Below are 25617 nucleotides of genomic sequence, written 5' to 3'. Positions count from 1 at the left end.
ATAATAATAGTTTAATGCCCAACAGAAAACAAATTCCAATTACAGGACATTTAACAGATAATATAGAGGCGATACAAGTAGATATTACAAACAGTAGAACAATTGGTATAAAAAAAATTATAGAACTAAAATAATTTAAAAAAAATAAAAACCAAACCAAACAACTATAGTAAAAATAGCAATTAAAGATTAATCTCAGTGAATATACAAGTTAGTGTTGAATTAAATATGTCCACGGTTTTACAAAGGTTATGGTATGTTTTACACGAACTTAAAATTGGAGACATATATAAAACATTAGTACGTGGCGGAGAAAGGTGAAATGGTAAACTCAAACGGTAGTGATAAGATGGCACAAGAAAATTAATTTTAGACAGCAAATCGGGGGTATCTAGTTTATCGTGCACAATATTAAATAGGAAAGTTATACTACTTTTTATTCTTCTATCCTCTAAACTACTAACATGAAATAGGTTTAGTAAAGTTTCATGACAAAACCCTCTAGGAGGATAATGACCTTCAGTTTTGTAATATAAGAATTTTAAGAATCTCCTCTGAACATGCTCGATCAAATCAATATTTTTTTTTGATGACGCGAACCAGATTAGTGAGCAATACTCCAGCTTACTTCGAACAAGTGAAAAGAATAGTTCTTTAAGTGCAACCATATTATTGAAGGATTTACAATTCCTCAGTATAAAACCTAGAGTAGACATTGCTAAACGCGTTACTGTAGCAATGTGATGCGAAAATGTAAATTTGGAATCAAAGTAAACGCCTAGGTCTTTAACCAAATCGACCCTTGTTAACCGCAGGGAATGAACTACATAATTATATACAATAGGTTGATGTTTCTTAGCGTATGTAACTATTTTACATTTAGAAATATTTAAAAATAAACAATTAGTAGAACACCACCGCACAACACTGTTTAGTTGCTCCTGCAGAAATTGATAGTCACTGATCGAAGACACTTGAGTAAATAGTTTTAAGTCATCGGCAAATAGTAGTGCACCACACTTCAATAAAGCAGTTAAATCGTTAATATATAACAGAAATAAAAGAGGTCCCAGGGTAGATCCCTGAGGGACACCTGAAGTAACTATAACAGAATCAGACTTAAAATTATTGTACAGCACACGCTGGGATCTGTTGCTTAAATAGGATGTAAAAAGCTTAAGTAACCCTTCATTGAAACCAAAATTAAATAGCTTGGCAATAATGATGTCATGGGGAATGCTATCAAACGCCTTTTTGAAGTCGGTATATATGACGTCAACTTGTCCACGCTTGTCGATGGTTTCTGCAATAACATGCGACAAACATGCTAAGTTAGTGGTTGTAGATCTGTGTGCCATAAAACCATGCTGGTGGATGGATATAAGTCGTCTCACCTTCGAATAAATCCTAACATACAAGACATTCTCAAAAATTTTTGCGAAGTTGCTTAAAATGCTGATTGGTCTGTAGTTACTAACGTCGTTGGAGTCACCAGATTTATATACAGGCGTAACGTTAGCATTTTTCCAGCTATCGGGAAATACATTAGTAGCCAATGCAAGATTAAATATACGTGTTAAAGGTTCAGCAAACACAGCTGCACAGTCTTTAATAAAAAAAAGCTGGAATAAGATCGGGACCAGATGTGTTACCATTTTTTAAGTTGTTTATGGCTGTGGAGACTTCATCAACAGTTACACTTTCGATATGGATAATTGGTACATTATTATAGTCATAGAAGTCAGTAACATCACTATTTGTTGATGTCGAATATACACTACTAAAGTAATCACTAAATGCTTGTACAATGTCTTGAGCATTCTCGAAAGTTTCATTGTTAAATCTCATACTGGATGGAATGCGAGAACTACCTCTCCTTGAGTTGATAAAGGTCCAAAAACGTTTTGGATCGATAGAGATTGTAGCTTGCACATTGGAAATGTAGTTATTATAAGCTGTATGGATAAGTAACCTAAGATCCTTACGCAAGCGTTTAAAATTGATTAAGTATTGTTCGGTTCCATATTTCTTGAATTTTTTGAAAGCAGCAAACTTTAGCCAAATCAAACGTTTAATTTCAGGGGTGTACCAAACAGGATACTTTGATGATTTGTTACTATACCTAGGAACATATGCATCCAGTACCTGATACAGAAACTGGTAGAAACGGTCACAAGCAAAGTTCACACTAGTACAAGACTCCAAAAACGACCAGTCGGCCTGCAGTAAAGAGGCATATAAGTTAATGAAATTTGCTTTCACAAAGTTATAACGCTTGTTCCGATTATCAATAGGAAAGCGCTCAATACTTTTAATCTTCAGCGATATATCAATACATAGAGCTGGGTGATAGACATCTTCCGTAACTATAGGCTCAGTATCATGTATTACAGAACAGGTTATATTGGCAAAAACTAAGTCCAGCAATCGGTTCATTGAGTTGACTACAGTATTACATTGGTTTAAATGGAGAAAGTCAGCAAAATTGTTGAGCGTTGCGGTCCTGTTGTCAAGCACATGCACACTATTATAATTAGGAACGTTAAAATCACCAACTATGACCACATTAGTCGAGAAACATGATTGTTGTTCCAATAGTAGTAGGTTTGGGCGTGATGCATGGATTCGTCAATATTTCTCTTCAAAAAACCGAAATAGGACTATCTCTAAATTAATAATAATTAGGGAAGCCAATAATCAGAAATTACTTATTGAAATTATATGGTGCGTTGTTCAAGGTCACTACCTGGTATATTACCTTACATTTTGTTTTTGTAGACACAAAATTGAAATAGTAAATTTTAAATAATTTATTCAATTATGAGTAGAGAGATACGCACCTGATTTCGGAGAGTTTACAAAGTGAATCGTTGGTCTCATTCGGTTACTGAGATGTTTTATTGGAAAATCCGCGAAAAACTGGCTAGATAAATATTATAGGAAGGCATTCTACAACAGTACTTCTCCAAATAAAATATGCTTCGTCAAACTTCCGTAAATTTAGCCAAAAACATTCTTTTAATGATACCTTTTTAAAGGATATTAATAAGCGTTTGTTAAAATTAAAACGTCATTGTCAAGTTTGTCTTTCTTTTCTTGAATAGTCAATGTTAGGTGCCGGGCTTGTGGTAAGTAAATAACCTTCACTGGGTGCGTGGCTTTACATCTGCTTGTACAGTCAGGCGTTCTCCAAGACTCTTTAGCAGCCTTATCCCTAGCCTTCAAGCTGCTCATGGAATGCCACACAAGTTAGTACTAACGTTTGTAGGAGGTTAATCGGGTGCCCACTTTTCTATTTCACTAATTATCGCTTGCCCTGTTTAACCCAGACATTAGATTATTACACCCTTTTCACAAACACAGTATAACCTTAATAACTAAATTTTGAACTCAGCTAGAAGATTCTGGTATTTATATTGCATTCAAAAGAAGTAACAACTTCAATTTTCTAGCTAGGTCCACATGAAAATGTCATTATCGGAATTTTCTTTGTAAAAAGTTTTAAATCGGTTAATTTGCAAGGTCCGAATCTTCACTATTTGCTTTGGCAAAAAGAGAATAAGTTTAGAATACCCTTAAGGGACTTGAAATAACCGTCGATACGGAACCCAGGTCTCTCAATTGACGGCTGTTTCTCAAGAAGTAATGGTTGACGTGTGAACGTTAATTTGTTAAAATATTTGTACGAAGGTGATTATACAGGGCGGTTTGACAATTACGTTATGTGTTTTATTAAAGTACTTTTTGAGCGGGTTTTTTTAAGGTACTTAAAAAAAAATGTCATGACCACCGGAAAATGTCGTAAAACACCATTTCGGATGCAGAATTACAATATCTACATACTCTACTAGGTCTGATCTTGTTATACCTTCAAAAAATTTTTTCCCATTTCTAGACGACTTTTGCCCGATTTTCGCAAGTAAAAATCCAACGCGCTCGAGGACGTTAAGTTTGTGACTTTCTCACTCCCTTACGTCACGGTCAAATGGTTAGATTATTGAAATGCACACTTTTCAACACGTAGTCAGCCCACTTTACTTTTAATCTGACGCGCTCGAGGAAATCCCAAAATTCGCTATTGGGCTTTCCTATTATTATCATTTTTTTTATTTTAGTAGCCGGTTCTCCTTTGATAGGCAAACTTGTTTTGCCGTCTTACGGACGAAATTGGCGAATGAAGTTTGTACTCAAATTTAAGGTGCTTTTCACAACTTTTTTTTACTTCTTTAGTGGGCGATCTACCTAGTGTGAGACACTAAAGAACGATTATGCAACTTTGTTAAATAAAGGGTTTCGAAATCACGTCCCACGCACATATATAATTTGCTACAAGTCTGTGAATGGTAGTCCATTTTTTCTGCCGTCTAATCAACAGGATGAGAAGAGAACAAAATTTAGTTGAGCTCATCAAGGAATGCAGATGGCGTTTCTGCATAAGAAATCGCATACTGCTGAAGTTTCTTGCTTCGAACGCCCGAACGAGTGACTAAACTTTTGAAATTGCGTCACAAAATGGCAGAGTCGGTACAATGCCGTAATATTTTTCCACAAAATACAGCTAGAAACGAACGATTTCTGTAGGATGCGATAGTTTTTGTATTCGGGACATCGTCAGTACGAAATTTGGAACTTCATTACTAGAAGGCGTCACTACAATTTAATTTGCGGAACTTTCATACTGAAACTATGATATTGCCGAAATAAAAAATTTATCAAAATATTACGCTCAATAAAATTGAATCTAAATTTTTTTATGGGAGACGTAACGGTCGGCGCCTAAAAGGCGTTTTACTTTTATTGTTTCCTCATTTGCCAATTTATTTTTATTGCGTTGATTATAGGAAGGATAGAGACGTGATCAATGCTTAACTGCTTCCCAAAGGCATTAAATGCAATGATGCATAAAAGTCCTAATGTATGGAGTAATGCTCGAATTTGTAGTGGACATATGTTGATATAGAACCAGAGAAATACATTGTATTACGTCGATAAATCACCACGTGCAATGAGGAGAGCTACTATTGACAGCCTGCATTGTTGGCTAACAGCATTCGATTGTTGAATAATGTAACACTATAATTATTTATGCGATTACTCCGCGTTTGTGCCGATAGGTGAAATGTTAGTGTTAAATCGAAAAATTTATTGTCAAATTCAAGATTTAGCTTAATAATTATAAATTATACATACAGCAGCGGTTTAGAGGGGCACATAAACGGATGAAACATTTACGTGAAAAAGAAAAAAAAATGTTCACTCACCTTATCTATTATGCATACCAGATTTATGATACTTCCTTTGTCCACATGATGCTCTCCCGACCCACTGCCTTGTATGTGAGCTTCTGGTATAACAATTTGAAGGTTGACGAAATGGGAAATTAAACCCGCACTCCCTGATACCTGGAAAGAGACACACAATCGTTATGGAGAAAATTCCAGATTTCAAATTGACCCCCATCCCTTCTCTGATATTTCGCCTGATTGCATTAACAAGAGTTCTCCCATAAAAGCGGACACTTAAACGCACTTTGAACTTCATGAATTTTGGAGTAGGATTACTCCCCTTTAGGTAACTTAGGCCGAATAAAGAAGTAGCTTGTTTGATACTATAAAGGTACAGATAAAAGCTTTTTAACCCAAATTATAAGGTATCGATTGACGCCGCTTCTAAAGTAGGCCAAAGAAACTCTGATTAAAATGATAAACATGAGATGAGTTTTGTTAAAGAAGATCGTTATGGTGTCATTATTTGTGCCAGAGATTGCCTGATCTCGTTTACTGACTACAACTTTCGGAACCAATCAGGAGTGTTCTGTAAGTACGTGAGCTAATCAAAAACATTCTTTCAGATTAAATTCGAAACACGTACTTTATCAGGAGTACGTAAGATTTCAAAAGCGCATTTTTCTATACGGAGACGGTTTCGGCAGGTAAATTAATTTATTTCATTTATCAATGTCTAATACCATTGTGTTGAGCGTGCTTCGGCGAAACTATGTAATTTTCTGCCTGTATTCACAAAATAGCATTTCCAGCGTTATTAATTATCTTTCAATTCAGGCACTGTATTGCGGAATTGCATTTGGTAAATGCTAGAGGTCAACAAAGTTCGGAATAAGAGACCCGCATGAAATCTAAATTTCTTAGCACTTTACTAAAATTTGGATAAGCTGAATTGACATAAAATATGACGTTTATTAGCACACAATTAGTAAATGCATTGATGAACTGCGGATGTGTTGTCAATTTACATCGACGAGATGAGCAAAATCAGCATCTAAGGCCCTAATTACATTTCCGCAAGGAGAGTATTGATTTACCTCGAAAAAACTTCGAAAAACATTTTTTTTTCAGAATTTTCCCATTTCTCTCTCGTTGCGAAATATACGAGTACAAAAAAAGTTTTTGGAAAAAATACTCAACAAACTTTTTTGAAAATACAGCAATCAGCAATGACTCTTTATATTAAAGCAAGTCGATTTCTAATGGTAAACATGTCAAAACTGGAGCGCGTTGCGCGCATGTGTAGTACTAACTTTCTTATTGGTGGTGCGATCTTTCTAAAATGTTAATTCCACCTCTTTCTAATAAAAGCAAACTAATCGCATATGTCAAACATGTAAGGGGGAGGGGGGTAGAATTTCAAATGTGAATATCTCGAAAACGGAGTATCGGAAGATATCACGTAATATCTCACATCTTTTCAGACCTCCTTCATGTTCTTTTACCACTGTTTGATTACCGTATTTCTCAAGTACCCTTCACTCCTTTACCCTCTATTCATTTTCACGACATGTTTTATCACGGATTCTTTGCTTTAGAACTCATTAACGTCTATTTTACCAATTATCTCATATTTCACTCTTCTGCTTCGACGCCTACGTTACCGTTAAGCTCTCCTCTCCTTCGCCTAATGTCTTCCGCCTCCATCATTTTTTTTTTTATATTTTAACCCTTTTAGCTATTTAACAATAGATGAGGCAAGTCAGTACAAATACATATAGATAGTATATATAAAATAGCAACAGATAAAACACGAATGAGACATAGATAGACCAACAACAATTTAGAAATTAACTCGTTACAACAAATACTACGTTTCTGAAAGAAGAAGAAACTCCTCAATTGTGTAGCAGCATTTCGAAACGAGGTAATCTTTCAGCGTCTTTTTGAAAAGTTTTGAGTCCTGAATCTGCTTTATATCAGCTGTCAGCGCGTTGTAGAGGTAACATCCTGCGTAATGCACTGATTTTTTAAATTTAGTGTGTTGACATCTTGGTAAATAGCTATGGTGTCCTTTTCTGGTAAGGTAGTCATGATTATCGCGGTTTCTTTTAAATTTACGTCTAAAAGTATGAATGTAAAGCAAGATTTTGTATATGTATAATGATGTGAACGTTAGTATCCGACTGTTGCGGAAGGTGTCCCGACAAGATTGATTAAACTGGAGCTTGAAAATACGTCGAATTAACCTTTTTTGTAAAATGAACACACGGCTGGCTTCGGTGGCTTGTCCCTAGACAATAATATTATAACTCATTACCGCCTGTATTTTGGCGTAGTACACCGAGAGGAGAGCACTTTTGTCCATACAGTTTGTTAAACTGAGGAAAGCGTAGGGTAGTTTACTTAGTTGCGCACAAACCTTATCATCTTGTCCGGAGAAGGATAGTTTACAATCAATGACGGTTCCCAGGAAACTGGCATTTTCTGAAATGTTTATTTCATACTCTTGGTTTTGAATTTTGAATAGTTCGAATTGGCGCACACCATAGCTAAAGCATAGGCACGCCGTTTTATTAGTATTAGAACTAGTCTGTTGTCATAGCACCATTTTGTAAATAGTGAGAGCACTTTTTCCAATTTGGATGTTGCCTCTTTCAGAGAGGGTGCTGAGACGACGATGTTAGTGTCGTCCGCGTATACAAAAACTTTACAATGATCCGATAATTGATCGATCATGTCGTTAATGTGATCAAGAACAGCAAAGGGGCCAACGTGTTCCTTGCGGTGTTCCAATGCTGTTGGAAAATTCTTTAGAGGTCTTTCCATTTACATGAACTCTGAAGGTCCGGTTTGATACAAATGATAAAATCCAATCGTTCATTATTCCTCTGATGCCAATTGTATTTAGTTTCTCAGACAGTATCATATGGTCAATAGTATCGAATGCACGAGAGATGGTCTAGAAATACCGCTAACACGACTTTACCATGGTCCAGTTCATTATGAACTACCTGGGTAAAGTCTATTGTGGCCGTTTCAGTGGAATGGTTTTCTCTGAAGCCATACTGCGATGAGCTTAGTAGGTTGTTGTTATTCAAGAACAGTGTCAATCTCTCGCAGACTATCTTTTCAATAATTTTGGAGAAGATGGACAGCAGTGAGATCGCGCTGTAGTTGTCTGGATCCAGTGGATCCTTCTTTTTGTGCACTGGAACGACTTTAGAAGATTTCAGTTGGGAAGGAAACTTTCCACATTCAGTTGATATGTTGCTAAGATAATGGGCGAAGGTAGACCGGCAGTCCTTAATGATAGCGATGGGGACTTCATCAGGTCCACACGATTTCTTGTTACCTAGTGAGTTTATGACGTTTAGAACACTCGTTTCTGAGACGGGAGTCATGAAAAACGAAACAGGGCACATATTGTTGTCGATAACGCTGCAATCACTGGGGAGCGTAAAGTTTGAACTAACTAGCTTTTCGATAGAGTCGCCAAAGAAATTACCAAAATAGTTTGATATTTCCTGTGAATCTGTAATGATTAGTCCATGCGTATTACGTATGGACAAGTTACCCCTAGTAGGGTTGTTTGACCTTCTACGTACTATATTCCATAGCGTTACTTAATAAGTTAATGCCAATAAATTGTTCGACAGTTTTGTTCTTAAACAACATTTTTGACATTGTTTGTAACAGTTTTATTTTCTCAAATACGTATTAATTATTTATTAATTGGTTGACGGTCATCTTGTTTGTTTAAGAACCACTCTAACATTTCTGTCATTTCGTTGGCGTCCTGTGGGTGGATTGCAAGCCTCAAGGCGTATTCTATGCTGTGTAATTCCTCTTCCGTATTCTAGTTGCGAGTACGTATCACATAGAGGTTTAGCGAACCGTGATATTTAAGATTATCCATGTGGTTATAATTGCAAATGTTGAAGTTAATTATTCTTTGGCGATTTAAACCGTTGTTGTGGGATTTGTCGTTGTGTATTGGATGAATTTCTATATTTTTTCTATTTTGGTGTTACAATGAGAATTTTGTGCAACTGTTTTCGGCAAAAACAGTGTTTCAATGAGTTCCATTGTAACATTGTTTTTGGTAACTTTTCATCTCTAAGTTGGCAGTTCGCCAAGACGTCAACGTCAAATCATCAGATGTGAAATCAAATTACGTAAAATTTATGTGTTTTCCTTGATTTTTGGTACACGAAGAACTTAATACATTCCAAATCAGCAGTTTACACATCCACCATAAATAAATTTATCTACGAATAAAAAATTACACATTCACGGAATTTAAAGTTTCCAAATGTCAGTGTTGTGTTTATCTAAGCTCCCAACTTAAAATTTGTCAACGTAAATGGTGTTGCCAACTTAAGACATATTAATTCTAAAGTTTCCTGTAGTTTTTCATAATTACTTTTTAATTAAATTAAAGCCCCGAAATAGAAAAAATAGTATGAAAAACACGTGTTACAATGCTTTATTGTAATACTCCTATCTTGTGGACACTCGTGGCTCCGCTTCGCTACGCCACTCGTGCCACAAGATAGTCGTATTACAATAGGTCGCATTGTAACACTTGTCTTTCAATATACTATTCTCTCAAATCTGGAGGCTATAAGTTGGATTTTCATTATTATGTGATTTGGCTGCCATATACTTAACCATGTTGTTACTCTAGGTACGTTTTAGGTCATTGCCTAGCAGCCTTCCCTCTTTTGGAGTTCGTAACAAAAAACCTGGCGGCTGTGGTGGTCGAAGAGCCAATGAGCATCGGTGTTGCCAAAATAGTGTGTGCTTCGGCATACTTCCCAGGGAAGAGCAGCAGCAGCAGTACCTTCGCCGCCAAAGGTACGGAGCAGATACTGCAAGGAGAAGGGATTGCATCTTCTTATAGGATGTGACGCCAACACTCATCACCTCCACTACACGGATACAAACCGTAGAGGTGATTACCTTTCTTTTGTCAGAGGAACTAAGAGATACTCAATCAGGGCAATGAACCAACATTTGTAACTAGGAAAGAAGTCCTCGATATTACCTTTGAGTATAGTAAGGCGATTCGGAAGGCAAAGAGAGCGTCTTGGGAAAGATTCCGTCAGACGCCTGCGGAAGGTCTTCTCCAACGACAACCCATTGGGAACGATGGTGGGACCAGCACTGGCTCAACTAGAAAGACCGTGCAGATCTGATGCGAACCTATTTCCCGGGTACCACATGTAATAAGCCTATTGAAAATGGTTCAAATCCCATGACCCCGTAGGGACACGCTTATCCCTGCGCCTATCTGTCTCTGGCAAACGCTTGAACCTGTTCGGTTCAAATAACTTTGCACAGTTAACATATATACCACATGTAACAGGCCAATTGAAAATGGGTCAAATCCAATGACGCCGTGGGGGAACACCGAGGTGCTCTGCCGCTTTTTTAGATGCTTTTTAGGGGTTTATTAGTGTTATTTTAATTTGTATCATGTTGAAATTTTTATCGTTTCTTATTTCGAAATAAATGTGTAAACAAATATAGCAAACGAGTTCCCGGGCATGACTATAGCTTGGCATTCGTATTATATGGCTAACGCTATGCTGAATTTTATGCAATAACTAACGGAGTTGTCAAAAGGGCCTTCCTTATTTTTTTGCCTACATTGCCAATTCATGAAGTCCGATATACAAATTTGATAAAGAATCCACCTGCAAAATTTCATCGTAATCGGTCCACTCGTTTTCGAGATATTGTACTAACGGACAGACGGACAGACATCACAAAATTATGAACTCGCTAGGAGCTCGTTAATAAAGACAGTTATCCCGAAAATTTCATCATAATTGATCAAAGTACACTGGATGTTCATGTATTTATGGCGGCATGTATTTATTTCAAACTTTGAAGGCAAAGTGTAAGGCCCAGGGTAAGGCTCCACTAAATCATCTGGGTTATTGATTTTTTCGCTCTTTAAATATCAAATTTAAAGGTAATAAAAATTACGAAATGCCTCAAGAACATTTTTGAAAAAAAATCGTACCATTAAAAATGTAAGGGTGGATTTAGCTCCGCTATTCCTCAGCCAGGTCTGCACATCTGTATTTGGGTATTATTGGAGAAGTATTGGACAAGTTTTCAGCGTGCCTCAAATACCTACCCAAAAATGTCAACCAGCTCTCGTACTAAATGTTAAATGACATATTATTGTTTCTTTATAAATAAGACATTTTCTGTATGTTTCTTGTTCTTTTCAAACTGCGATGAACTTCGGTATTTTGCAGGAACTTGTATTACTCCAGCGACCATAAGAGCGGTTTTCCACTTACCGAAAATAGTTGTGGAAGTTACTGCATACCAATTCAACACAACAGCTGATACGTCTAGTTTTTTAATAGCTTTCATATGCTGCACACTAATTCGACACAACTGCTTATACGTTCTGACCTTACAGCGTAAACATTCTAGTTTTTTTATAGGTCTAATCCAGAAGTGTACAATTATTACAAAAGACATTTTACTTTCAAAAAATTATTGATTATTGGTGCAACAGTTTCAGGTGAATTAATATGCACGTGATGGTTTCCATCCACATGTACAGTAACACAGTTTTTGGTTAGTGTCGTAAATGTATCCATTAGTTTTTTTATAGCTGGTTCCATGTCAGAATTTTTTGCGACAATGCGAAGAGTTGGACAAACTACCGAATATTTTTTCATAATACGTTCTGCCGTAATGGCATCCATTATCACATATGGACTGCATTTTATTCTGGAATCACTTCCTTTTTGATATTTACCATCCCCAGCATCGACAATGGTTCGTTTATATAAATGTAAGGCCGCCGTTGGTGTAATCGATCCCAATATTCGCCTACTAACATAATGACTCAAGCCTTCATGATATTCAAATTTGCGCAATTTGGGCTTTTTCATTAAAACATCGCATGCTTCTTTTATATATTGAATCATGTAACTTTTACATAAATCAACCTCCCAATTACTATATAGGTAGACAGTATCAATTAAGATTAATTTGGACACCTCCTTGGGATACAGTTGCGTGTAAAATGTAACTAAACTACCTCCAAAGCTGTGGCCCAATAGAATTATAGGAGCGTCTCCTAAAAATCGAATCACCAAGCGAATAGCCACAATATAATCCCAATATTTAACAATGCTACATTTTGGGAAATGACTAGATTTTCCGTGTCCCGGCAAGTCCACGGCCACGTAGTAGAACGATTGCGGTAATAACGGCACCAGCTGATTGAAAGACTCCAAATTATCTAACATACCGTGCACCATCAACATTTTTGTGCTGGATTTGTCACCCCATGCCTTAGCTAGATGTGCAAAATATTAGTGAATATAAAGTAATGGTTGGTATATCATTACCGGCGATTAATCCCCAAGGTACAGGAATTTCGATTTCTTGATCGTCCATTTATGCTATGTTTGGGTTATGTATTTGACGCAATTTAACGCTATCGGTGTCACATATTACAAATATGTTGCGCTTAAAATTGATAATCGCGTTGCTAGCGCGTGCTCCCCCTCCATGAGAATATTTTGTGTTTGTTTTAAAAATTCGTTGACTAATGAAAGTTAAAGGTCACGCTTTTATCGTTTTATCTAACTTGTTAACTAATTATGATATACAGGGTGTTTATATTAAGATGGGCCATAGAAAGTACACACTTAGCATACATCATAAGCATAAACGCAGGTCTGTGACTGTGACAATGTAAAAGCGTTGAGTTATTTAAAATGGGCCATAGGGAAATTTACATTGCGCCAATTGTTCATATCTTGGCCTGCACATGCGCTTAGTTATTTCACTGTCAGTTCTTGATTTCAATCCTTCAAATTGCATCAACGAAGCAGCAACATGTATTCCGCCTCTGAAAAGGTGTTCATGTACAATTTGTACAAGAGTGGGCACAGTAGTAGCAGAGTGGTATGCGATCTATTCAGAGTATCGGGTATTGTTAGGTTGCCGATGGAAAACAATTTGAGCACCGATTAAATCTGATACGTTTATATCTGATTTGAATAAATTTGTTGATTTACAAATAATTTAGACAATACTATGACAGATGATTCGCGAGGAACAACTTGAAACAATTGATGCCATTAAATTTCCCTATGGCCCATTTTAAATAACTCAACGGGTTTACATTGTCCTATGGCCCATCTTAAAAAAACACCCTATATAGGGCTAACCCTACGTTTTTCGCATGGGTTTGAGATTTTAATTTCGTTCGCATTTATTTACAAATTTGTGGCCAGACATTGGTGATGATTAGTAGAGATAAAGTTTGTTTACTTTCTACAGTGCGGATGACTTAACCAATCATAATTAATGATAATATTAATAAAGCATTTGATTGTTGAATATTAAGAAAAAATGTGTACGAGGTTAGCGTAGTATAGACACAGATCATTAAAAATTGGAGGCGGTTAGATTCATATTTAACCATATTCATATACAGGGTGTATATGACGGTTGAAGGACTGTGATTATTTAAACTTACCCACTAAAACGGAGAAATCAATTATTTGCTGATACGATTAATCTTGCTTGCCCCAGTAACTGGGTGCCATATAATTACAATAGAGAAGAGATGATATATTAATCAACTTCGAATTTGCACGAACATGTGATATATATGACCTATGAATAATGAAAAAAATCTCAAACAACAGCAATATGAAAAATTTGCTTACCTAGTTTAAGGTTAGCAAACGCCATTCACGTAAATACATCTTCTCATGTCTTTTTTTAACGATTGTTGTCATTTCAAATGACCAGTCTACGTTAGGAGGCACTCAAAGGAGATTGGGGTATTATAATTTCTAATAATTTATTTATATAATATAGATTGTATGACATAAGTCAGAATCAGACCAAAATGGGCACATCAGTACAACGTTATCGGATGAAGAACTCAAAAGGATCGATTAAACAGACTAATCCTTACCACAGTTACATTTCCGACACTTCATCATTTTTTAAATATCTATAAGCTACATTTCAGTAGTAGAAAATGAATAATTAGCGGTACAATAATTTCAGGTGAATGCATATGGATATAATGATCACCCCTTACAAATTTGCACACATAATTGGGATTAATCTGTTCCATGGCACCAGCGAGACCCTTTCCTGGATAATGTGGATGTTTAGCGTCTAAAGCGATAATACTCAGCGTCGGACAAGTACTCGGACCACTTTTGAAAATATTAAAGAAGCAAACGTCGGTTATGAATATGTAAGTAAGATATTTTAGACGAGGATCAATTCTACTTTGATACATATCAGCTCCTACTTCAACAATATTACGCTTGTATAATTCGTCGGCTGATTTTGGTGTAACATTCCCCAATAATCGTTTACCATTGCTTTTATTCAGCCCTTCATTGTATCTAAAGGTTTGCCGTTGTTTAGCGGACAACGAGGTTAGTAGCTCACTCGATCCTTCCATGTATGCCTTAAAAGTGATTCGAAAAACTTCGCGCTTTAAAGGATAGTAATTACTGTCGATCAGGATCAACTTCGATACTTGATTTGGGTAGAATTGAGCATAAACAGTAAGTACACATCCTCCAAAACTGTGCCCCATTAGAATGATTGGTTCTTCTTTTAAAAATCCGATAACCAACCTTATGGCTAGGATGTAGTCCCAAATATTCAAATTCACGTTCTGAGGAAAGTGGCTCGATATGCCATGTCCTGGTAGATCCACAGCGACGTAACAAAAATGGGGCGGCAATAAAGGAACCAATGCATTGAAAGATTCCACGTTATCACCAATGCCTGGTATTAACAAGATCTTGCTATTGTCCTCATTCCCCCACGTTTTACCTAGCTTGTTGAATATGAACGCAAAGAAACGGTTGGTTAATAACTTACCTGCGACTATTCCCCAAGGGACTGGAATTTCTATTTCGTTTACATTCATGAGTTAGTTAATGGTACCAAACTACGCAAGTAAATTGGATATTGACACTGACTAGTATTTCATTTTTTAATAATAAATATCGTAATTAATGTTGATAAAGTATTTAGACTGTATCATCGCCGCCGGTTTATCTGAAATATATATATAGCACGCACAAACGTCATTCAGAAACACAGTAGCAAACTTAAACTAGGCCAGAGTAATCACTATAGATGTGTCATATTTTCTCACAACGAAAGGAAATTCTGCTACATACAGTGATTTTTTCTTAAGCGCATTATACCATGCGATCAAAAATGAGTTGCTGTCGTCACAATTTTTGTTTACATGAGAAATCGTACTTAACTTCAACTTCCAAAGGCGACTCGACAGCAACTCATTTTTAATCGCCCATAGAACCTGTGTATTGCTGTGTGCATTTATCCCAGGCCAAAAAGGACTAAGCACAAAACACTACAAACCTAGTTAGCTCTTTTTAGCTTTTTTCCGGTACAAATCCTCACCCCCGGACAGAAGAATGATTCAACTGTGACCTCAATTATTTTCTTAACCCACAGTGGGTAAGGTCAAAATCCTCAAAGTAAAATTATCCTTAAATCGTGTTAACGTGATGTCCAACAAACCGTGAAACCGCAGTCTAAACACTTCGACAAATCGACTTTAAGCATGTAGAAAAAAACTTCTTCTGAGAAACAGCACAAACGAAATCCAGACCGGACTTTCTGAACTCGAACTTGATTACCGTTCCTCAAACCAAAAACGTAGTCGGGCACGACACAGGGGGAAATAAACCCCTTATTGTCATCTAACAAGCGGCACTGGAAACAGGCAAATGACTTCTCAATAGCCGGACCGAAAACTTAAACTCGAACACTCTATACGATCAAAACATATTACTACAGACGGACAGCGGTTAGGCCTGGAGACTGGCAAAAAGCTTCTAATAAACGAACGGCACTCAGACTTCGAACTTGGCAAAAAGCTTCTTCTTTCTTCTTCGTATTTTCGAAAAACTTAGACAGCCAATAAAACTGGCTAGCAACGATACTGGCCCTGGACACCGCTCGTACACACTTAATTTTATCAGATAATCTTATATAATTGTAAGAATTTCTATCAAAGAATATATATAATTTGTTTAATCATTAAAATAACCACGTTACCTCCCATATAATTATCCTTATCAGTCACAAATAAAAGGAAAACCTAATAAATATACACGAACTGCCACTTTAGGGCTAACAAGCAACAACACATAGAAATTAGAGATAGATCAATTTTTTTAACTTAAGAATTCCCAGAAAAGAATAAACAAATATAACCTTAACTACACGCTCGTATTATGACACTGTTTTGTGTTAAGACGTAACCAGACCCACGACATTAAACAAAGAAATCAAAATTTTGATGATTTAATTAACAATTAAACACTCAAGCAAGCTCATTCTAAATGTTTCAATTTCAAATATAACGTTTACACAGCAGTATATATGGAAGAAAAATTTCCTGTACATAAATTAACATCCATCAATAGGTTTTATCAGTGCATTTCTAAAAATAAACATGAGCCGCTTTATATGTGCATTTAGCATTTTTATGCCATCTGACTGAAATCCTTGAAATCTATATTGTTTATCAAATCTAAGACATTCGTATTGGAAATATGTTCTAAAATCGTTGTGATTTTCATGAGGGTCCGAACAAAAAAAAAGTTTCAGTGTAGAATTGTGTAGAAACTTTTTTCAAAATGCCTCACTATTTGTGTTGGTCCTAGGAGTTGAAGATAGAAGGTAAAGGTAACTGATGTAATTTCTAGGGTTGTGTTTCACCCGCCGCTACCGTAAATAAGCCGATTTTCCACCTGCTTGTGAACACTGCAACAATCCACTGACCATAAAACACATCCTTATCGATTTGGAGCATTATGCAAATATTCGACGCTTCCACACACTGAAGAACAGCTTACATGTAATTCTAAACTCTACCGGCCAACTTCACCATGTGACCAAGTTTCTGCAAAGTATTAAGATGTATGACAAAATTTAGCTTCTAGCTCTTAGTATAACTTTAGAAAGCTATGGCTAATACTTAATTGTTCCTGTGTCAATGACCTTTGATGTTGAGATACATTAATTTTAATTTAAAAAATTCGCCGTTCGTAACCGTTTCCGTCAAGATATTTCAATTGTCTTTGTTGCGTCGGAAACTTGATGATTTCTCCATTGTATTGAAAATTTCTCAATGCTGCAATGTGAAAGTGTTTTCAATTTTCTTGTATGTGTTCAAATATCATTAGAAAAACAAAATCGACAAATTTCAGTTATTCTGGCATATCCTCGAAAGTAATCCGAATTTTCAGCTTTTGTTTTTAACATCATAATTCCGCCACTTTTCTCTAATTTGACGATCGTCGTATCTTCTATGGTTTCCAAGATGTATAAACTGACATTAGGAGAAACCGCCCATCTGGCCAGCTGATTGGTGAACAATGTGTATATACGTCTGAAGGACAATCGTTGTGCATGTTATTACAAATGATCTTCTTTTAATTAAAGATTGTTCTTTTCCTAGGGACAACACCAACACACAAAAAAACTTAGCTGGGAGATGACGATTGGCGGTTGAGGAAAGATGATCGACGGTGATAGGGATACCATGAAGAGGGGCTGAAGAAATTGAACCCGACGTTGGTGATTAGATTTCTATATCATTTCTTGCCAACAGTAGGATATCCAGTGATGTACGTATACGAAAAACCCTATTTAAAACGAATTAGTATAGTCTAGAGTGTAAGAGCGCATACTTCACTTTTGACAATGCGTACCTGTAAGGACTGGGTTTCTGCTGTAAGATTTTTGACTTTTATTGAATAGATCTTCCTAAATTTTGCACTAGATAAACGCTTTAAATCCCCAAACTGGGCTGGATAAAACAAAATAAATACGCGTCGAACGGCACCCAGAAATCCAGATACAAAAATGCCAAATTAATCCCTCCCGTCCAGGAATAGTAAAAGCGGTATACTCAAAGAGATGAGTATGAGAGTGGAACTTGCCAATACCCTGACTCAATATCCAAACTACTAATATACGCATCCCGTAACCTATCTAAAATGGATGACACGTACGGCAAGGGATAAGCGCCTTTTTTTTGTTTTTAACCGTTTCTGTCAAGATATTTCAATTGTCTTTGTTGCGTCGGAAACTTGATGATGATTTCTCCATTGTATTGAAAATTTCTCAATGCTGCAATTTGAAAGTGTTTTCAATTTTCTTGTATCTGATAAAATATCATTACAGAAACAAAATCGACAAATTTCATTTTTTCTAGCATATCCTCGAAAGTAATCAGAATTTTCAGCTTTTGTTTTTAACATCATAATAACTCATTAATTGCGCCGCTTTTCTCTAATTTGACCATCGTCGTATCTTCTATGGTTTCCAAGATGATAGACCTTGGACATAGTGTATATCACCCACACTCCATCCAACGGCTGTGAGTGTGGCAAATACGATCAAAACACGCCCTGAATTCTGAACACTCCAATAATAATATTCCATTTGTTCCAGTTTCCGTTGCTCTGTTTCAGAATTCTTAGACTAAAACTATAAAAAGATGCTTTCGCTGGTTTCTTTGCAAATATTTCGGGAGATCAGGAAATTCTGTTTGCGAACTTCAAAATAAAACCTCATCGAGCTTCTGTTCTTACATGGGACAAGTGGGTGCTGTGCATTCCATCGTTAAGAGAAGTTAAGAGAGTTGTAAAACTTCTTGCAAAGCTACTAAAAATACAAATGCTGATCCTGATTAGATCCACTGTTCCTAGAAGCTCTCGATTCTTCTAATATTGATAAAGATTTCCTTGGACGAAATCCTGCACGAAATGTATTCAAAATCCCTGGTAATGCCATCTCTACAAACAAATGGAGCCCGGATTCCCGGATTTCAATTTTGGTTCATTGGCATAGCCGAAATCATAAGTTGGAATAAGGGAAAAATTTTATTTCGGTGCAAACTTACACCAAAACCGCATAACCTGTAAATATTTTGCAGTTTTTCGCTCCCAAAAGTTAAGGTCATCTCCTGGGGCTATTGTTGTGTGTTTTGTAACTTTGCCAAGAGCTGGTATATGATACGTGGTATATCATTTAACAGTAACCTTTTATCTATAATGTCAACAAAATATAATGATGTAGCTAAAATGTATCACTTGAATCCTGTTTAAGTTTAAACATATAAAGATGCTAAATATTGGAAAAGACGATTTCTATACTTGGTGCAGTTATTCAGAGAATGTGCTCAACTGAAATAAAGATTCCGGTTCCTTGGGGGTATATAGCAGGTGAGTTTTAGACGTTTACAGAATCAGATTCTTTCTTAATGTTTCGTTATCGCAGCTCAGGTATGGGGAAATGAAGCTAATCCCAAGATATTGATGTTGCACGGTCTATTTGATAACTCAGAATCGTTCAGTGGATTGGCACCTTTGTTACCAAGCTCGTACTGTTACATAGCCTTAGACCTTCCTGGTCACGGTAGATCGACACATTTTCCGAAAACTACGGCTTCGAATTTCCTGGATTATGTGATCGCTCTTCGCTTGACTATTCGTTTCTTAACGGAAAGTGCACTTACTATTATAGGTCACAGTTTTGGTAGCAAGCTTGCCGCGGTATATTCACAGTTGTACCCCAACGAAATTTCACGATTGGTCTTAATTGACCCCAGTTATTTGACTTATCGTCCCATTAAAGCATTTAGAAATGATTACAGAAATTACATGAAACAAGCGTGTAATTTACTGCAAGAAACCAAAACGACCTCAACGCAATCGTATGAGAAGGGATTTCAAAACTTTATGCGTAAACGATTATACGGAGGGATGACCAGACAAGCAGCCGAAAAACTGTACAAGCGTAGCATTATTGAATTGGATGGAGAATATCATACGCTAACTGACCCATTAACCAAACTTGGCATTTGTATATTTGTCAACGCCTCAGCGTCATCCCATATGTGGAAAAAATGTCCTATTATATGCCCAACCCTCAACATATTCGGTCTAAGATCTACAGTACCTATAGAGTATAAAGAAATACTGACTAAAATTCTAGGCATGAACAGGAGAGGTGTTACTAAATTTGTCGATGGTGGTCACCACGTACATTCGGATTCGCCCGATATTGTCGCACCCCTAATTTGTGATTTTTTAAGTTTAAAATGTAATTTGTAATATTTCCGGTATCAATAATTTTATTTTTAATACATTGACAGAAAGTAAAGCAAAGGTCTTAATGATAAAAAATGTGTTACGTAGACAAATAATTCCATTCTTCAGTTGCTCAGAATTTTAATTATTTCGTGTCACACAATTTAAAAAAACACACTTATCGGTGTGGATGTTCGGCAGTGCCCCTTTTAGCACAGTGGAAATGTAATGCGCTCAGATGATCAGCATAAAACCGACAATTAAATCTGGGAGTCGTCAACTCAAATCTAAATTGCCCTCCACTGCTCCTAAAACGCTCAGACAGGGATGACTTTCACGCCCCCCCCCCTCGCCCCCATTGGTTGGTGCAGCATTCCCCCTTGTCCCGTTTACGTACGAGCGTTTATTACGAAAATTATAGAATCAAAATGGCACCAACACCAACAAAAGATCAGGATGAAGATGTCGGGGGTTGAACCGAATCGGCCCAAGCATTTGGCCGTTATAGTGTCCACGGACGGACAGACCGACGGAAACCATCGACTCCCCTATAAAGCATCCATCGCTTAGCTTTGCCGCTTCATAAAAAAACAAGTTAATTTGCTACTCAAAATCTTTTACACATCGCCCTCATATTTTACAGTTTTCTGAGTTACATAAATACAAATACGTGACAATACCTTTTTTCATCCGTATTATTTGGAACTGCCGCTATCTCCAGGGAAACCCTCGCGGTGGATAATTCCCCTATGGCAAGTTTGGTAATCTTTGGTATGTGCAGTTTCTTTCTTGACGGAAAATCGAAAAACCGCGACATATGGTGGTAAATTGATATGCAGTTCGTCCCAGATTAGGCGCAGATTCACCCACGTGTTCAGGAGTATCGGCATTCCATCAGGTCAAAGCTATTAATGGACATGTTTCTACTGGGGTTTATACTTTAAAAATATATGCGGTGTACCAGAGATTGTAGTGATCTTATTTACAAGGTTATTTTATGCTTTTAATGCCGTAAATGTTCTTTCCCATCAACTGCACACGCACACACTCTCTCTCTCTCTCCCTCTCCCCCCTCTTCCCCTCTCTCCCTCATGAGGGACGAGTGCTCTAATTTTCTCAAAAATGCTCGGCATCGAGCTGTTTTGCAAAGCGAAATCTCTTACGAGTTCCGAGCACTCCTACAAGTGCTCGAGCAGTTTATCGCGAGCGCTCGGGAAATGTGGTCGAGAGCTCAATAGCGGAAAAAGCGCTCGGGAACGGAAAAGCGCACGGAAGCGGAAAAAAACGCTCGATGGCGGAAAAGGCAGTTAAAAGCGCTCACGAGCGAAAAAACCCTCAGAGCGGAAAAAAACACGCGGAAAAAGCACACGTGAACGGAAAAAGATCTCGCGAGCAAAGAAAGAGCTTGCTAATGGAAAAAAGCGCTCGTGCGCCTAGCACTTTAAGTAAACGCTTCGAGCACCAAAAGTGCTCGCGAGCGGACCTTCGGTTTTCAAACTAAGGTCTCGATCGATTGATAAATAGTTTAAAACACACTCAAACAGCCGACTATATTCTCCTTTTTGAGACCAAAAATGGGCTAATAAACAGATGTCGTGGAAACTACTTGGGGGTGTCGTTTCTCTAAGTTGAAACAATGCCGAAGGTGAGAGGGGGCCACCCTGTATTGAAACAAATACGTGTTTTTGACGTAATTTGGACCGGAATATTGGAAATGGTAGTCGGAACATCCTGTATATACCGTAATTCAAGTTAAGTCATTTAATTTTTATTAGCTGTGCTTTGTGATAAAGTCAAAAACCAGGGTCAAAACGCATATATAACGGAACATCTTTTTGCCGGTCAGGTGTAAAAAGTTATTACACGACAAAAAGTAATTGTTTTTGCGAAAAACAATGCCACGTGCGAGATGAGCAATGCAGTTGTAAATCAACTCGGGGGACGAGAGCGGAGTTTCGAGTATCGCCGGGGAACAACGAGGTTGACTTAATTAGTGGAAGAGGATTCTCTTTGAAATAGCTGGGATTAAGTCAAAGCGACTGTCCCGAGGTTTTTTGAAAGAAAGAGTAAAGTATGTGACGCTATTTTGTACCGGTAGTCTAGCAGGATGTGATTTTATTGAAAAAAAAGAACAAGTTTGTCGTCTTCATGTAACAAAGTAATCTGGAAACAAGTTTGATTTTATGAATAAGTTTGTTACTCATGTAATATCGGGTTTAAAAGTTTTATGAAGAATAAAGAAATAATTGTATACAAGAAACGAGCAGTCATAAATTTAAGTGTTTGATGTGTTCGACTCAGTTTTGGCGTTTTAAAAGTGAGTTATGAGAAGAATCTGTCAGATTCGTATGAAAGTGGGTGTTTTCCCGATCATCACATTTTTGATGCGTCCTTGTAGCTTGACTCAAATAAAAATTTAATACTCGTCAAAAAATGATGCTCTATTTAAAAAATAAACAAAAAAAGATTTAGCTAATTTGATCAAATGGCCTCCTGTTAACCACTGTAATCACTAGAATAATATCACCTATTCAGTTTCTGGCTACTTTGTTTATTTAATTGTATGTCATTTATCACATTGTGAAACCTAGCCATGATAACCAAACCGAACTTTAAGTATTATATGTGAACTTTGAAACAAATATTTCAATTAGTAACTAAATGATTGCAAAGGAAATAGTTATTTCAGTCCCTTGGGGGATCATATCGGGTTAGTACAGTTAACTATTAAACTACCTCTTGACGTTTAACCATTTTAGGTAGAACATGGGGAAATGAAAGGGACCCCAAAATATTAATGCTTCACGGTAGATTTGACAATATTGAATCTTTTGCTGAATTATTGCCGCTGCTGCCACAATCGTATTTTTACATAGCCGTCGACCTTCCCGGTCATGGAACCTCGAGTCACTTACCACCCAATGTGGACTGTGGGTACTGGGATTTCATCATGGCGATACGCTTAGTTGTAAATTTCCTGAAAGAAGGTACTAATATTATTCTCTTGGGACACAGTTTTGGTGGAGGTCTGCTGCTGACGTATACTCAGCTTTACCCGGAAGACGTCTCCAAATTAATTCTGATTGATGCTAACTATTTTCGTTCATTTGAAGCCCAAGTCTTCAAGGCGTATTCGAGACATCACATTGACGGAGCATGTAAGTTGCTGGCTAGATCTTCCACCGCCAAACCGCCAACCTTTACCTATGCCGAAGGGCTGAAAGCTCTGCTTGATAGACGAATGTACGGTGAAATTGCTCAAGAACCCGCAGAACGCATATATAAGCGAAATCTATTAAAAGTGGCTGAAGGAAAGTATCAAATGGCTGGCGATCCCCGGATCAAAATCTACCCTTACTTTATACTAAACGCGAATACTATAAACCGGCTTATAAAACATCACCCGATTCGTTGTCCAATGCTCAGCATCGTTGCGGCGCGATCAGAAATGCCTCCACCTGATCGAGAATTCTTAGCCAAATTAGAAAAACTGTCCACCAATTGTATTACCAAAGTTGTAGACGGAAATCACCACATGCATGCCAATTGTCCCCAAATTGTGGCGCCATTAATATGTGATTTTTTAAAACCAAAAAGTAATCTGTAATATTTATATTAGGTATACCTTTTTAATATATGCATTGTTTTTTTATATACCTTTAAGTTGATTAAGGTAACAAAGACGTTCAACGTTTCGAAGTTAAGGGTCTAAGGTTTAAATGTATCATTAAAACAACCAAAACCTCAAACACACTGAGGATTAAAAATGTTGTATTTAAGAACTTCGTCAGTATTCTGTTTTATGGTATACTCTTTTTGATTTTACACTACCACTACACCTACGACGTGGTCTCTAAGCGAGGCTGCAAACGAAAGTTCGTGACGAAATTTGGTATATCGATTAACATGGAAATAACGAATACAAATATAATTTTTGAAAATTCGATTCACTTTTTTTACATGTTTAATTTTGATTGTATACCACAGGCAACATATACTTGTCTGTGATAAAAATATAATTGTATTATATACTTATCCATTAAATAGATCTAAATCTGTTGGTAAATATACCTATGTTACTAGCCGACCATACTTGGTCTATTGAGCGCATTACGATTAATTACTCTGAGCGATACAAATAAATAATACTAAATGTTTACTCTTGGGTATTTATAGACTATAGAGCTATATTTCGGAAACCATAGAAGGCACGATGATAGTCAAATTAGGGAAAAGTTCTGCAATTAAACAGTTATAAAATTTGTTGATTTTGTTTTTATTTTTTCCTTGTGTTATTTGAGCCGTTACAGAAAAATTACAAAAAAACACTGTGGTCACTACAAGACAAGGGTGAGAGATTTTTGATACAACGTTTCATTTCGGATAATTCATCATCGACAAAAGTTGGAAACTGTTGGTTTCAACAGGGTGGTGCACCCGCGCACAACGCTATAATTGGCCAAGAATTTTTAACACAACGTTTTGTTTCGAAAAATCATCATCAACTTTATTTGCTTATATGGCCCGTAAAAAAGTACGCACCTGTATTGAGTAGCATTTTTTATTACACATTTACGAAATTGGAATATGGTTAAAAAGTTTCATTTTTCTTAAGGAATTGGAAAACGGTTGTTTTTGAACATGCATACCGTCCATAACTCCATACCATTTTACTCAATTTTAAATATGTGATTCGACGTAGAATTGTATGTACTTTAATTTTCCCATAAATGCATCGTTTAAGAGTTATTAAAGAAAAATTGAAAAAATTCAAAAAATTTCGAGATTTTTGCAACACCCCTCATACAGCACAAGCAGAAAATTGGTGCAAAAATGCTTTTTACATCCAAATAAAGGGATTAAAACCATTTCCAGTTTTTCGAGAATGATTTCGCCTACACCCCTTTTTTGAACTATGATTCTTGGTGTCGTTGATTGAAGTGACAACATCCAGTTTATCTTACTTTTGGAGCTAATTTGACTGGACTATTAGGAAAAATCATAATTTTAGTTATGGTATGGATACCAGGGTAAGGTATCGATGAAATTGAATGTTGTCGGTAGAACTTACTATAGACATATATGTGCATTTATTTGTCGATGCAGAATATTAGTAGCTAACGATCGCTCTGATCCTCTTCTTGTTTATTTACAGGTGACGCAAGTAACGAGTAGCAAATGTAACGCCATAAATAATATATAAGCAATTGAAACAGGCAGCAGTGAAA

At 36.7% G+C, this 25617-nt stretch overlaps 5 protein-coding genes across 9 annotated transcripts in view; 2 read left to right on the top strand and 3 right to left on the bottom strand.

Moving 5' to 3' along the window:
* Positions 1–25617, bottom strand: part of LOC116177053 (lachesin-like) — a gene marked incomplete at its 5' end in the record, with an annotated part of 91685 nt that overhangs the window by 13167 nt on the left and 52901 nt on the right. The window contains 1 exon segment of the mRNA XM_031495917.1: positions 5262–5402. Coding sequence (XP_031351777.1) covers positions 5262–5402 — 141 coding nt within the window.
* LOC116177023 (serine hydrolase-like protein) lies at positions 11595–13257 on the bottom strand. The gene is made up of 2 exons (XM_031495881.1): positions 12614–13257; positions 11595–12561 (listed from the first exon to the last, which is right to left on the bottom strand). Exons 1-2 carry the CDS (start codon positions 12660–12662, stop codon positions 11720–11722), a joined length of 891 nt encoding a protein of 296 aa, XP_031351741.1. The 5' UTR covers positions 12663–13257; the 3' UTR covers positions 11595–11719.
* Positions 14069–16436, bottom strand: LOC116177003 (serine hydrolase-like protein). Of its 3 annotated transcripts, XM_031495867.1 has the most exons (3): positions 15642–16265; positions 15132–15311; positions 14069–15083 (listed from the first exon to the last, which is right to left on the bottom strand). In XM_031495867.1, exons 2-3 carry the CDS (start codon positions 15178–15180, stop codon positions 14239–14241), a joined length of 894 nt encoding a protein of 297 aa, XP_031351727.1. In that variant the 5' UTR covers positions 15181–15311; positions 15642–16265; the 3' UTR covers positions 14069–14238. The 3 variants fall into 3 exon arrangements, 2 of the variants coding, with proteins under 2 accessions (XP_031351727.1, XP_031351721.1); XM_031495861.1 differs by having other exon boundaries at positions 15132–16265; XR_004146586.1 differs by having other exon boundaries at positions 14947–15087; positions 15132–16436.
* LOC116177032 (serine hydrolase-like protein) lies at positions 17836–20437 on the top strand. Of its 3 annotated transcripts, XM_031495899.1 has the most exons (3): positions 17836–17920; positions 19407–19522; positions 19578–20437. In XM_031495899.1, exons 2-3 carry the CDS (start codon positions 19474–19476, stop codon positions 20411–20413), a joined length of 885 nt encoding a protein of 294 aa, XP_031351759.1. In that variant the 5' UTR covers positions 17836–17920; positions 19407–19473; the 3' UTR covers positions 20414–20437. The 3 variants fall into 3 exon arrangements, with proteins under 3 accessions (XP_031351759.1, XP_031351753.1, XP_031351766.1); XM_031495893.1 differs by lacking the exon at positions 17836–17920 and having other exon boundaries at positions 19367–19522; XM_031495906.1 differs by lacking the exon at positions 17836–17920 and having other exon boundaries at positions 19465–19522; positions 19583–20437.
* On the top strand, positions 22041–24491 carry LOC116176994 (serine hydrolase-like protein). Its single transcript, XM_031495850.1, has 2 exons — positions 22041–23099; positions 23149–24491. Exons 1-2 carry the CDS (start codon positions 23051–23053, stop codon positions 23994–23996), a joined length of 897 nt encoding a protein of 298 aa, XP_031351710.1. The 5' UTR covers positions 22041–23050; the 3' UTR covers positions 23997–24491.

The sequence above is a fragment of the Photinus pyralis genome, unplaced genomic scaffold (genome assembly GCF_008802855.1).
Source record: "Photinus pyralis isolate 1611_PpyrPB1 unplaced genomic scaffold, Ppyr1.3 Ppyr1.4_LG1, whole genome shotgun sequence".
In the NCBI taxonomy this organism is placed as follows: Eukaryota; Metazoa; Arthropoda; class Insecta; order Coleoptera; family Lampyridae; genus Photinus; species Photinus pyralis.
This window is presented reverse-complemented; position numbering and strand designations above follow the sequence as displayed.